Raw genomic sequence first — 14,436 nt, forward strand, 5'->3', positions numbered from 1 at the left:
TATCCATGCAAGGATAATAATCATTCGGGATAGTCTCCTGTCGTGGTCGTCCCTTCCGCTCGATCGACCGGAAATTGACGATATCCTGCCGTATTCGATATGTATGGCGAGTTTAGCGCCGCAAAGGGATATATCCTGCGAGTCCGAACGCCAACTGTCTGTCTCTGTCTAGGATTATTTCATCGTGTGGTGTTATCCAGCGGCTCCGCGCTAAGCCCCTGGGCCTCGGTGCACGATCCGAACGACCTCAGGACGAAGATCGGCGAGCAGATGGGCTGTTCGACCGAGGGCGACGATGACATAGCCGATTGCTTACGAGGAGTACCGTTGAAGACGCTTCTGAATGTGCAGCTACCCGAGATCAGGTGAGTCGGATACGAGTCGAGAAAGTATTTACCTCGGACGCGAATAATTTTTTATCCCCCCACCCTTCCGCCTCCCACCGCCAGTGGGGACATTAAAGTAATAAAATATGTATTTCGAAATTGGTACAGATGGAGCGAATTGATATCTCTTTTTCATCTTTTTATTTATGATAGCGCATGCCGCTGTAATAAATATTGCCACGCGCGGAATCGCGTTTGCCATATATATTGCAGGATTCGTATTCATCGCCTGAATATTGAAGTTATGTTTCGATGAAAAGTGGAAAATGCTGGATTGTAAAAAATTCAAGAGGTATGATTGATATGTTGAAAAAAATGACGTCTAGTCAATACGACTGCAATCATACGCTACAAATTTATAATAATTTTATAGACCTTCTTTTTCTCCTCTTAATGGATTATGCGATGGACTGTCAAAATTGCGCGTTCAAAAATTATTTCAATGCTATACAGAATGTCCCGAATTTAAATGTCAAAATTTCAGGAGCGTAGGTGGAGGTTCGATAAACCAAGGAAAGAAAATCCTTTAGAGATGTGCTTGATTTTACTTCGCCTTGAAAAAAATCGCAAACAAAATTTTCATTTTTCACTCTATTTATTTGCACTTGTTTATTCATATCGTCACGTCTTTCAAGATGTTTTGTATGTACAATCCTAGCAAAAAGTAGCTGAAAATCAATATTGACGAATATCCACTTTTGGTGTATTTTGAGTATGAGAAATTGTGTGAAATATAATTTGATCTTAGCTACAGTGCAGAGACGTATTTTTTAATATTTATTGCGTTTTTACTGAAATATTTCGAATTTTGTTAATGGAAATGATTAACTTTTGGCAGAGAATTTCCTTATAACAGATACATGACTAACTTCATTGAATTATATTTAATATCTTTTTAACCAGTTAGTACTTGTATAATATTATTTGACCAAATATTTCCTGTATCTAAACTTTTGCAAATTTTAAACAAATTCTAAATATTATTTCCATGTGTTTTTGTCATTTGAATTGACGTGGTTATACGTTTCTCACAAGAACATATGTTAAGGATGTATTGGAGATATATTACAATCAATGAGAGCGCCGTGAATTTTTAATTTAACATTCTTAATAACATTCTAAATCTCGTCATGAATTATTTCAAATTTTTTTACTTGCTCCTTTAAAAGTTATTAATTTTTTAATTTTGCGATTTTAACATAGGATCTTATGTACACGTTCAAGAGACAGGTAATAAATTATTCACAAACTATAAAAAAACAATGATAAAAATTTCATTTTGTAATATTATATTCTTCATACATGTAAAAATGTTCCCACAAAGTTTTAAAACGATTTACTTGCTCGTTTTAAAATTATTATTAAAAAATAAACTGTGATTATCGGTTTGACGCAATATTAATGATAAAACGTGGCAACATTTTCTTGGAAATTAAGACCTATTTATATTAAAGGATACTTTGAAGTATGATTTCGTGATTTTTAAAAAATTTTTGATCAATTAGAATTCGTATTCTGTCCAACTTTAATTGATATTTTGGATTAACTTTTGAGATAGACGGTCCGTCTAATACATCCTTAATTCGGTGCAAATTAAAATCCTTATAACTTGTGAACGCTTTAGTAAATCGATTTAAAAATTATACTGAAGATTCTAAACATATGTAAGGACATTCTATACAATTTTCATTAAATTCTCAATATTTTGAAAATAGGTACGAAACATCCTTGAAAATATTGTTCAAGATATAAATATATAAACTCAAGTAAATAGGATACAATAATCCTGCGTTGTGTGTATTGCATATTTATAATATTCACAATTCTCTAATTTTACTTCAAGAAAGTTTTAATTCACTTTCTTTTCTTGTTTCCATGCTCTATAACTTTTGATTCTTCTCAAGGAACTTAACAATTTTAATATTGTTTTTTTATGATAACTATTTTTATTCTGTTGCGATTTACTCCAAAATAAAACAAAAATGAAAAAATCTCATAAGAATTTTTCTCTTAGGTTTCTCAGTTTCTCGATCCCCCACACGAAATTTTGACATTTAATTTTAAGACACCTTGTATATGTATTACCGTAATTATGCGTCTATAAAAAAAAACATGCAATTAAATGAGAGTTCAAAAAGTCGCAAAATTAAGCTAGCTTAGATACACTTCGTCGATGTACGTTATTAACGTTAGACCTCGCTTGAAAATATATTTATCGCAAAGTAAAAGCTCGTAATTACAGGAATTAAGCTACTAATTACAGGATAATCACAACACACGTTGAATTATCATCGGATTACCTTCGTCGCATCGAGATAAAGTTATAGCTTTCGCTTCAACGACCCAATACCTGTTTGTCGTATCGATTGTCATCGCAACTAGGGATGTAAATCCCACTGGGATGCTTTTACAGATTCGTGCCTCGCATAGGGCCTAGCCTACCGGTGGACCAAAACAATCCCGATCCAGGTCTGGACATGGAACGCGCGAGCGACTCGTTTATCAAGGTGCCGCTGATCCTGGGCGTTTCCACGACCGAGTCCAACCTCGACTTCAACGCTAACGATATCCAGTACGGCTTCGAGGAGGATCACCGTAACCGCATTCTGCGCACCTTCATCCGTAACGCTTACGTCTACCATCTGAACGAGATCTTTTCAGCAGTGAGAAACGAGTACACGGACTGGGATAAGCCGGTGCTTCACCCTATCATAATACGCGACTCGACCATGGAGGCGTTGAGTGACGGTCACACGGTCGCGCCGCTCATGAGGATCGCCTTCTATCATGCCAGACGGGGCGCCAAGACGTACTTTTATCACTTTAATCATCAGTCCAAGGACAACGGCTACGTACAGGTAAAATAATTAATGTCATTTAGCTGTCATTTAGCTACGGAAAGGACCGTGAAACTTTACAAAATACTTTTCATGTGGTCAGTGTTTGCTGGTATCTAGATAAAATTATCTAGATAATCATCTAGATAAAAATGGATCAGTTTTATCTTTAACTAGATGAAGAAATACAAAGTATCTTTATCTTTATCTTAGATGAAAAATATATGTCATCTTATCTAAATATTGTCTAAGATGATGTTTTCATTATGCAAAAAAGTTTTCCAGGCAAGCTTCTAAAATCTATCTAAAATATCTAAAATATGTTTTTTATATTATTATTATTAATATATAAATATATTATAAATATGTTATAAATATAAATTAATAAATAAATATTTATCATATCATTTATATACCTTTTATATACCTTTTTGCTATCATACCATTTATATACCTTTTTGCTATTATTTCTTTATAATATTAAATCTTCTTTAAAAAAAGAGAAAGAATATGTGTTTATGATTTTAATATCCCATTTATAATCTGCGTCACATTTTTTACAAATATTTATAGTCTTCTAAAATAAACAAAAATATCTAGATAATTATCTAGATTATCGCAATAATTATTTCATCTTTCATCTAGATTAAGTAAAAGCAAAATCATCTTTATCTCATCTAAGATAAATTTACAGATTTTTATCGTAATCTTTATCTAGATAATTTTGAAATTATCTACAGCAAACACTGGATACATTTTAGTGTTTTTAAAAAATCTTGTATATTTTTAACTTTTGTTTGTCAATACGAGCCTCTACGCGTGTGTAAAAATTATGCTGTGTAATTATCTGAAGTGAATAAAATTTTACTTTATACAATTAATATTTAATATTTACAGAATATTGAATCAGTAAATTCACTAAAGAAAATTTAAAATAGCAAAGTCATTTTAAAATTAAATATTTGAATTTTGCGGAAATTTATTTATTTCTTGGAAATTATTAATTTTTTAAATTCTATTTAGGTTCAGTATCCTCAAAAATGTATTAAGGTTTAGTTTCTCCAAAAAATTTTTAGTTATTTAGATTCAGTATCCTCAAAAAAGTATTTCCTTTTATAAAAATTAAATTAAAATTATACCATTAATTTTTAACCTATTTATCACATCAGCTTTGAAGATAGTATTTTGGAAAATACGCATTTCAAGTTTTGCAGGCCAATTTGAAGACGTGCCCAATATCCTATTCAAAAGTCTCGCAATATCGTCAATTTTGCGAATTTTTCAATAATATTTGTAAAACATATTCTTCGAACAATATACTTTCCGAAAATATAAAATAAAGAATAGATTTTTTTTATCTTCTAAAATACAGGATGCTTAATACCATAAAAATGTGAAAACATAAGGAAAAAGATTTTTCTTCCAAGGGAGGAAATTTGCACCGAAATAACCATGGCGGGAAATTATTCAATTTAACGTTACCGATACGTAATGCATTTCGAGAGGCATCGATTTTTCTCCATGTTAAAACGATGTAGCGTCACTTTGAAGGCCACTATCGACGAGACGGATGGAATGGAGGGAGACGGGGACGCTGCTTAAGTCTGAGTTAACTCCATTAACTTGACGTCCTGAAGAGAGAGACTAACGCGTTCGTCCTCGACACCTAGTAGCCCGCCGGCACTCTCAGTTAAGGAAGCAAGCCGTTCAACCCCTTCCTGACACGCTCTCTCGATCTTCCCACATCCTCGTGGCACCCTCATCCGTCTCACTCTACTCAGTGCGCTGGATCTATACCCAGCTGGTAACCGCTGGTCATGACTTCACGATGAAGACACTGATTTAATAAAGCGCCTCGGGCGACCTGGCGCACCGTGTTCGCATTTTGTCTCTCATGAACGACAGAGATTTGTCACCCTTGACGTAATAATATTAGGGGGACGAGAAAAAAATTGTTATGTCGGCTAATTTGTAAACTCGCTGCCGAACGATGCATTAAGCTCCCTCCTGAAGAAACAGATTGACAGGTTTTCAATAGGGGAAAGAAGACCATATGTGGAATATATATACAGGGTGTCCCAGAATACCCGTACATTTCTTTTAAAATAAAAATAAATGGCTTTTATCAAAAATCACGAACAATTTTTAAATAAATCGGGTACGCTCTAAATGGTGATATTTTCAACTTTTGATTTCGATCGGAAATACGCCATCCGGATCGGAAATTGAATTCTTTTAGGGGAACATGGTATTTTTTATTACAGATTCGAATTGTACGTGAAAAAATAAGAAACTTTTGTATCAAACGTTTTCTTCTAAAAGTGCCTCTGTCAATCTTAAAATTGACCTTATTATTTCATCACAGTTACTTTCAAGGTCAATTTTAAGATTGATAGAGGCACTTTCAGAAAAAACGTTTGATACAAAAGTTTCTTATTTTTTCACGTACAATTCGAATCTGTAATAAAAAGTATCACGTTTCCCTAAAAAAATTCAACTTTCGATCCGGCGTATTTCCGGTCGGAATAAAAAGTTGAAAATATCACCATTTGATAGAGCGTATCCGATTTATTTAAAATTGTTCACAATTTTTGATAAAAGCCATTTATTTTCATTTTAAAAGGGATGTACGGGTGGTCTGGGACACCCTGTATATCCTGTATCTTCCAATATTACGATGTATATCATATTTAAAGAATAAAATTTATAATGGTAAGCGCAGGAATCCCTCGCAGTATCCTTCCGACGCAACATTTTAGAGACATCACGTGTAGAAACACGGAAATTTGCTCCGAAAGTTGTTTAATCCCGACTCGACGAAGCGGAGAAGCGCAGTTAACGGGATGATTCGGAGCATCAACGCCACCGTCCGCATGTGTGTGCAAAACGAAATTTAATTAAGTGCCGTGCGACAGATACCTTCTTTAATAACTTCACGTTCGCGGTGAATGTTACTGGTATAATCAAAATGCGTCGTCGCATGAGTTTACTAACAATAAGGGTAAAAAAAGAGAGCAAATTAGCCGAGAGCCACCGAAGCGGAAAAAACCACGCCGTGAAGAGATAAGAAAGCGATATCAAGAACACTGAATGCTAATGCGACGAATTTATTTGAATTGTTAATCTCTACCTTGATATTTTTTCCTTTTCATATTTCGCGCGTTTAACGATGATTGGGAACAAAATACAAAATGGCGTAAATACAATGGTATGAATTAATCGCTGTTGAAGCAATGAACTTACATTGAAAAAAACACTCCCGGCTCCATCTCATTATTAATTCTACTAATTAACTATAAATTCTATTAACTGGTAACTAATAATTAATACTCTATTGATTGAAAATAAATGCAACATTTACAAACAGCCGACAATAATATTGTATAACAACTGTTATGAATTGGAAATTATGTAAATTGCACGCGTATCGTAAATGTTGTAGTAGCTCGCTGTTTGTGGGGAAACCTCACCTGTCGAGGAATTTGATCGCACGATTGTTATCGATTGCACTCGAGTCTCGCTGATTTTCTGAGGAGATTATAATCTTTCTTGCAGCGTCTGGGGAGCGTTCGTGGGGAAGACATACCGTACATTTTCGGGCTACCGCTGGTAGCAGGCGGGGCTTTCTTCCCGCGGAATTATTCCCGACAAGACCAGGGCGTTGCGGAGGCCGTCCTCACCTTCTTCACCAATTTCGCCAAGACCGGCAACCCGAACGAGCCGCATAAGATCGAGTCGGTCGACTATGGCACGCCGAAGGAGAAGACGCGATTCCGCGGTCTCACTTGGGAACAATATGAGACAGGCTCTCAGCAGTACCTCACGATAGGTGAGTCTCGAGGAACACGAATTTCTCTCCTTCTCTCCCTCTTCTCTTCGCTCCGTTTCTCGATGAATTTAATTTTCCATAGCCGCGCGAAAAGGAAGAGCCTCGCGCGTCCGCGTTTCCGGGATGTCGCGACTTTTTTTTTAAATTTCCCTTTTCGTTCTCTTTCCGTTCTCTTTCCTCTCCCCTCCTCTCCTTCTTCCTTTCCTCGAGGAAAAGTGCCTTCGAGTCCGATTGTGTGATAGTCCCCGGGGACTCCTCTATCTGCCATGTATCTCTTGGCGCTCTTTGAAAGTTTCTCCAAGAGCTTAATTGCGTGTAATGTGGAATCTTCTATTCGGTGAGAGTTTTATTTCTCGGAAATATATATAATTATGTAAACGGATACTTTAATGTTCATTTAACTCGAATGATAGACGCGAATTAAATTAATTATTATTAATATGCATGTCCCGGTCTTTTTAATCAAAATATTATATTGTTGCACTTGTATGTATGATAACTAATTATAACAACATAAAATATTTTCCGATTATTTAAAAATATATAATGATCAATGAAAATAACTCCTTGTTACATCACTCTTTTATAAATTTAATTTTTAAACTTAATAAAAATATATTTAAAAAAAATAGAAGGGAGAGAAATGGAAAAAATATGAAAAAGTGTAGAGAAAAATAGATAGAATAGAGAAGAAAAGAGAAGAGAAAAGAAAGATTAATGCAATAAAATAATAAATAAGTTTATATTTCCCTCTTTAAATTATTAAAATGTTTTCTATTAATTATTTAGTAAACTGCTTTGTTTTAAATGGCTTCCTTATCTTATATGGTAATATAGGAATATAAATACGTATTTTTATATAATATAAAATATATATAACACTGGTCAACACTCAAATTTTTTCCTGACATCTAACATGTATTATAGGTTATATCTAAGGCACTGATTACGAAAAAAATACTAGTTTAGTTGTATCAGCTCTACTTTTTTTATTTATAAGATATTACGATTAACAAATTCTGAAATAGGTTTTCGATATTTTTGAAAGATGTATTCGCCACAAATATAACAAAAACTATCTAGATTATGTAAACAACGTCTCCGAGTTGAAGACATATTAAAAGTTAAAAAAATAATAATTTTGAGTCGAGTAAAACTCAAAAAAACTGCGATGTCTAAAGGGGATAGTCTAAAAATATTAAAAAACAAGAGCTGTTAAAAAAAACTACTGTCGTACTCGAAATCAGCACACTTAAATAAGCCCAAAACTGCAAAATTATAAGAGGAAAAAGTTAAAATTATTTTTTTGATCAGATTATTTTGTTGATCAGTGTAATTAATATATAATAAATAAAAATACAATATAAAATCAATATAAAAATATCAATTTTAAAAATAAAAGAAAGAATAGGAAAAAATAAAAACAATATAAATTAGAACAAAACAATTCCATAATTACTTTACAATTATTTACAATTGTATATTGAAATCAAATATATATATATATATATATATATATATATATATATATTTATATATATTTATGTATTTATTTATTTATTCATTTATTTATAATAAAATGTTATAAACAAATAAACATAGATTGTAAATTTTGATTATTTATTTTATACTTCCAAATATATCATGTTATTTTCAGCAATTATAAATACGGTATTACTTGCAAAATTTTATAAATTATTGCTAAATATTTACAATATATTACATCCTCGAATTCAGAAAAGCTTTTGTTCAACTTCTTCACTGAATTCTTCTCTTCCTAAATTATATTCTGATTCACGTATACATTCCTCTTTCAAATCAATCAATTTCTAAAGAATGAAATTCTTTGGGAATCTCCAATATTTAAAAAAAGAATGTATGTTCTATACTTGTGTTCTTTATGTTATAACCGGAAAAAATGTGACATTTGTAATGACATAAAAAATTCTAGTGAAAAGCTAAAAAAAACTACGCATGTTATAATCATTTAGATCGATTGTTAAAATATATATCAAATTTTATAGAATAAATATATATTTATTTGCCATCTATTTCTTTATACTATACGAAGAAGAATTAAGAAAAATATATATAAAAAAATATATTACCAATAAATATATATATAAATATATATTACCAATAAAAAAAATATTATCAATATAGATTACAAAATAAATAATAAACAAAAAAATGATTGGAGCGCGAACATTTCCAGATTAATAATCACAATTTGTTTACAATTATAATGATTATTTGTAACATAATACAAATTATTAAATTGTTAAATTATTAATTAAAATCATACTCATAATTAATTACATTTCTTGATAAATTTATTATGAATTATATCTGTTGATAAATTGTGGTACGCATAAGTAGCAAGAAAACATTTATCTTTAAACGTCAAATATTTATTTCAGCATTAAAGCCAAAAATGAAAAGCCATTATCGCGGCCATAAAATGGCAGTATGGCTCAATCTGATACCACAGCTTCATCGTCCTGGTGACGACGACGTTTCCATGCGGCATCATCATTTCAGAGAACGAGGCGATCATTATTACGCAGGTATAATGATAGCTTCTCCCGAAATAAACAAAAAATACATTCTTTTAATTAATATACTTGAATCTCTTCCATTATTCAGGACCGGTTCGAGATGAATGGTATACGCCATTGCCGTTGACAGGCACAACGCGGACGAGCGCTTCCTCGACCACTGCCTGCAGCACATCTACCGGTGACGACATCGAGATGATTACGTCGATTCTCGACGATTCCGAAGACGACGCCGAGCTACTTCAGAGACTGGCATCTCGTCATTACTATAGTACTACTACCGCTCTAGCGATCACTGTGGGTGTCGGTTGCATCCTCCTAGTGTTAAACATGCTGATCTTTGCCGGAATTTATTATCAGCGTGATCGCGATAAAAAACGCGCCGCTATGGACTGCAGACCAAACGGACAGGAGTCCCTACCGATGACCACCAGGACGTCCATAAAGCCTTCCGAGGGCGCGCGACCTACGCAGGAGCCACCACCTTCGTACACCACCCTCGCGAGAAGTCCCTCCATCCAGGAACAGCAACAGTCTCAGGGTAGCCCAGACTGCGAGCAATCGAACAGAAAGGAGCTAAGAGGATCCGGTCATGGGACCAGCAAGGATTCGATTCCGCCAAAACCGCCCGCCAGAACAACCAGCTCACTCACCACTGCCGGTAACACCAACACCATCAAGAAACGTGTGCAGATACAAGAGATATCCGTATAGCATTAGGGGTTGCCCCTGGAGGGCAACGCGCGAACGAAACGAGTGACTTTTGTAGACACGGAAAAGGCCACCTCGGCAGAGTCCAGATTTTGAATGACACTTTCTCATTTGATTAGCGAGGATGAACAGATTGGCCTGACTTGGTGAAGGGAACTTGGAAGTTCTCGTTTATATCGCGATTACGTGAGTGTAATGCGAAAGAACTTGTAACAGAATTATTTACGTCTGAATCGTGATTTCAAGTAACTTAACGATTGGAATTATGTACTTGACTGCAGTAGGATATTATTGCTGACTGTTACTACTTGCAGTTCGCGATTATGGCTGACTTATAACGCGATCGCACTACTGAACTGTTAAATACTGAACTGTTATTCCTTGGAAGACATTATTCCTTCTTTCTATCGGTGGAAGCGTAACATATTAATAGTGTTTGTTACGACTGATGTAAGACATGGTAGTTGCTACTTACAAGCAGACGACGTTCTCTATCTGGGAAAAACTCATATATATTATAATCAAATATAAATACACATAAAACATGGCCATATATGTTTTCTTCTTTTGTATAATCTCCGTATATGCAGAAAAATAACAAGAATAATTAAAAAATAATTAAAAGAATAATTTCCCAGACAGCATACAAATATTCGAAGGACATCCATAAGATCATTAAGGATATTGAGGATATCTGCAGATGATCCGTTTTACGTTCTTCGGACATTTAATGGATGTTCGTGGTATATCTGTTTATGAAATTGGTGGACATACTTTAATCTCTAAGTAATAATATAATTTATCTATTTCATATAAAATTTTACATAAAAATTTCATATAAAAATTTTATTTATAATTTATACTTACATATTGCACTTTACATTTTAAATAGATAATGAACGGATTATTTTCGTTTATTCGCCAGACACTTACTTGTCCGACTTATAAAATCAATTTAATATCTGAAACTCGTGATTTAGATCAGAAATTAAATGAACAGTATATTTTTAATGTTATTTGTTATCTTTTGCAAACTTTGTATAATTCTCATAACTAAAACTTAAATACGAGAAAGATAGAGCATCGCATAGCGGTAAACGAACGAACTAACATATCCTTGCTCGCGCGAAACTTTGACATCCAAGACCGGACATCTTGTGGACGTCCAAATATTGGCCATTAACGGGTGTCTCAAATCGGATGGATGTTCATTTTATGTCGAGGACGAGTAAATGTAAAATGGATATAAAATGAATATCCATGGGATGCCCTGTCTGGATTCCGTATTATACTTTTTAGAGAAAATAGAATTTGAAGAAATGAGAAAAAATTGATCATATATTTATATCACTATACAAAAAGAAAGAAACTGCCTATATATAATTATATAGAGACAATTTTTTCTCATTTCTCCAAAATTTCTTTTTTCTAAAAAATAAATAAATAACGTGAAAATTATTCTTTTTATTATTTTTCCCGTATACAAACAGATTATGGCCCAATTTCACCAACGCGAGTTAATCTAATCGGTCGGTTAAATTTCAGAGTTGCCAACTGCCGAACATAAAACTGATCTTTATTAATCTATTTTCTTGACATCTGTGAAGAATCGTGTATTGCCAAGTGTATATAATAATAGCAAAGTATGTATTCGAAAATTTTGTCATTTAAAACATCAAAATAATTAATACGTGGTTTAAATATACGTTCTTTTCTTTCCTTATTTCTTTCAAGATTATCATCATCGTATTCACCGAAGTCTAAGAAATCCATAACGTTGTTAATATTCTCATAATTATTAATTATATCAAATATATTATTCATTTTATCATTTAATATTATTATATGATAATTCAATTTTATTCCCACTTTCACGGTTATAATGCTTGTATATGACACGCAACAAGAAGGTAAGTTAAGAACGACTTAACAACGTTCGTTTTTGTCTTGCTATTGGCAATTCTGGTGATTTAATCGACCGATTAGATTAACTCGCGTTGGTGAAATCGGGCCTATGCAAAAAAAAGGAAGAAAACATATATAGATGTTTTACATATAATTATACATATATATTTATATTTGATTATACATGGATTTATCTTTCCCGAAAATTGCTGTCTTGTTTTAGAAAAATATTCAGCGATTTCTAAAATAAACATCATAATTCGCCTAGTCCTATCAAGTATAGTCTCCATGCTGGAGACGCTCAAGAAAAGATATCTACTCAAAGAATTTTTGTTAGAATTGAAGATGTCGATATACGTTTCCTAGCCATTCAATTCATCGGAATACGAGTTCTGATTCTCTTTTAAAGATCACGAAAAAAATTCGGTGGCCTTAAAAATACATCACACTACACGAAAGTAGTAACATACAGGCAACGTATTGATATCTTCGATATTACGAAGGGCGGGATTATCACGGATGAAACCTCGTATGATTGAAACTCTGTAACGCACGGAGGACTCGAGGATATCTCTGTCTAAAAAGCAATTATGCGTATAAGAATACCTGTGCACGGATCGGTGCACAGTAATTTCCGTGACCTCGGTTCGAGAGATCGCTCTTGAAACGATCAGAATACCAAAGTCACGTACACGAGTCGCATACCATCGCATACCTCGTCGACTGCTTTGTGAGGCATCGATTGGAAGGAAGAGACACTCGATTCCAAACGGATCAAACGGATCGGACACGCTTATTCGCGAGCGAGACGAAGGCTCTGCCCGTCTGTAACTACAAGTACCACTTGTACTCGCTTGCGTGAGATTGTGACAGCGTCAGTCGTATCTTTTGACCGATCCTGCCAAAGAGAAATAGCTTAATAAATCTTGCGAAATTTACTCGGGCGAGAGACGTAATTCTCAGACTGCAATCGTCGATGCATTCGACGATGCCAAAGCCATTAGAAGTGGGGCCGAGTGTCCTTCTGATAGAGTGAATAGTCTGACAATCGCGATTATCGAAATCGCGACTAGAATTCCTGATAATGTCTGAAGATATAGACGCTCATAATACATCATTTTCTCTCTTAATTTTTTTGTAAAACGCAATTCTCAAGGCTCTATTGATTTGGAGATATGTCTCCAGTATATTCTCCATCTATCGCGAATATAAAATTATAGAAGATTATATACAAATGAATGCAAATATATTGTTGAAATATTGACACCCTAACAGCACTGATATCATTCGGATATTCTATACTCATACTATAAATATACGTTACAGATGTAATATACTGAGAATGATCCCATAACATCTCTTTGTGTATATTATTTTTCATATATTCTCAGAATATACTTTGAATACTTCGTATTAGTATATTCTTTCTCGTATATTTTCAGGATATTCTATATTCTATAATATTGCATGTGTTTCCTCATTTTGCCGCTACGCGTGCTACCAAACTCGTACTTAATTTTTGGTGAAATGGAAATAAAGGACTGGTACTAACATGAGTTCCAAAGTTTCTTCTTTTTTTTTTTTAGTCAATTTAATTTATAATAAACAGACTTAATTTAAAATTTGTTTAGTAGTTTAGTTGTTCTGAATTCCTGGTTGGGATTCAGAATATTAAAAAGATTATTTGAAATTAAAATGAGAAATAGTGTGTGCGTTTACGGCATTTATCAAAAGTATTTATATTACATGTATGAATTATACTACAAGATATTCTCAGTATTTACTATTAACCAAAATAGGCGGACATTAGAGCAGTCTCTTAGTATATACTTAATATATCATAGTATGTTCTCGAATGTTCTGAGAATATATGCATTGTACTCTTTTGCGATATTCTTCGAACATTCTCAGTATCTACATGTGCTGTTAGGGACATTAAAGAAGAATTATTGAGATATTAATATATTTATATTATCTAAGATTTAAAATTAAAAATTGTTATTTTTGAAATTAAAAATTGTTATTTAAAATTAAAAATTTAATTGTTATTTAAAAGTTGATTTAATTAAATTATGTGATTTTATAGCTGTTCTATATCTTAACGGAAAATCCTTTTATCTTGCTTATAAAATTCTTAATTTTAAAAAAGAGTTGAAATTGTTGGAAGTTGTTAATTTTAAATTAAAATTGTTTATAAAGATGGAGATATA

General features: G+C 33.1%; 1 protein-coding gene across 2 annotated transcripts in view; it reads left to right on the forward strand.

Annotated features, from left to right (window-relative positions):
- Nucleotides 1-11,085, forward strand: part of LOC105256699 (neuroligin-1) — a 269,355-nt gene extending 258,270 nt beyond the window's left edge. The window contains exons 7-11 of one of the 2 annotated variants that reach the window (XM_025410760.1): nucleotides 173-365; nucleotides 2,800-3,244; nucleotides 6,779-7,052; nucleotides 9,473-9,619; nucleotides 9,699-11,085. In XM_025410760.1, the coding sequence (XP_025266545.1) occupies nucleotides 173-365; nucleotides 2,800-3,244; nucleotides 6,779-7,052; nucleotides 9,473-9,619; nucleotides 9,699-10,324 (1,685 nt within the window). In that variant the 3' untranslated portion in view covers nucleotides 10,325-11,085. The remainder of the gene's footprint in view (nucleotides 1-172; nucleotides 366-2,799; nucleotides 3,245-6,778; nucleotides 7,053-9,472; nucleotides 9,620-9,698) is intronic. The other variant, XM_025410759.1, reaches the window with a different exon arrangement.
- The last annotated feature ends 3,351 nt before the right edge of the window (nucleotides 11,086-14,436 follow it).

This window comes from Camponotus floridanus, unplaced genomic scaffold (assembly GCF_003227725.1).
Source record: "Camponotus floridanus strain SB8 unplaced genomic scaffold, Cflo_v7.5 scaffold34, whole genome shotgun sequence".
NCBI lineage: Eukaryota > Metazoa > Arthropoda > Insecta > Hymenoptera > Formicidae > Camponotus > Camponotus floridanus.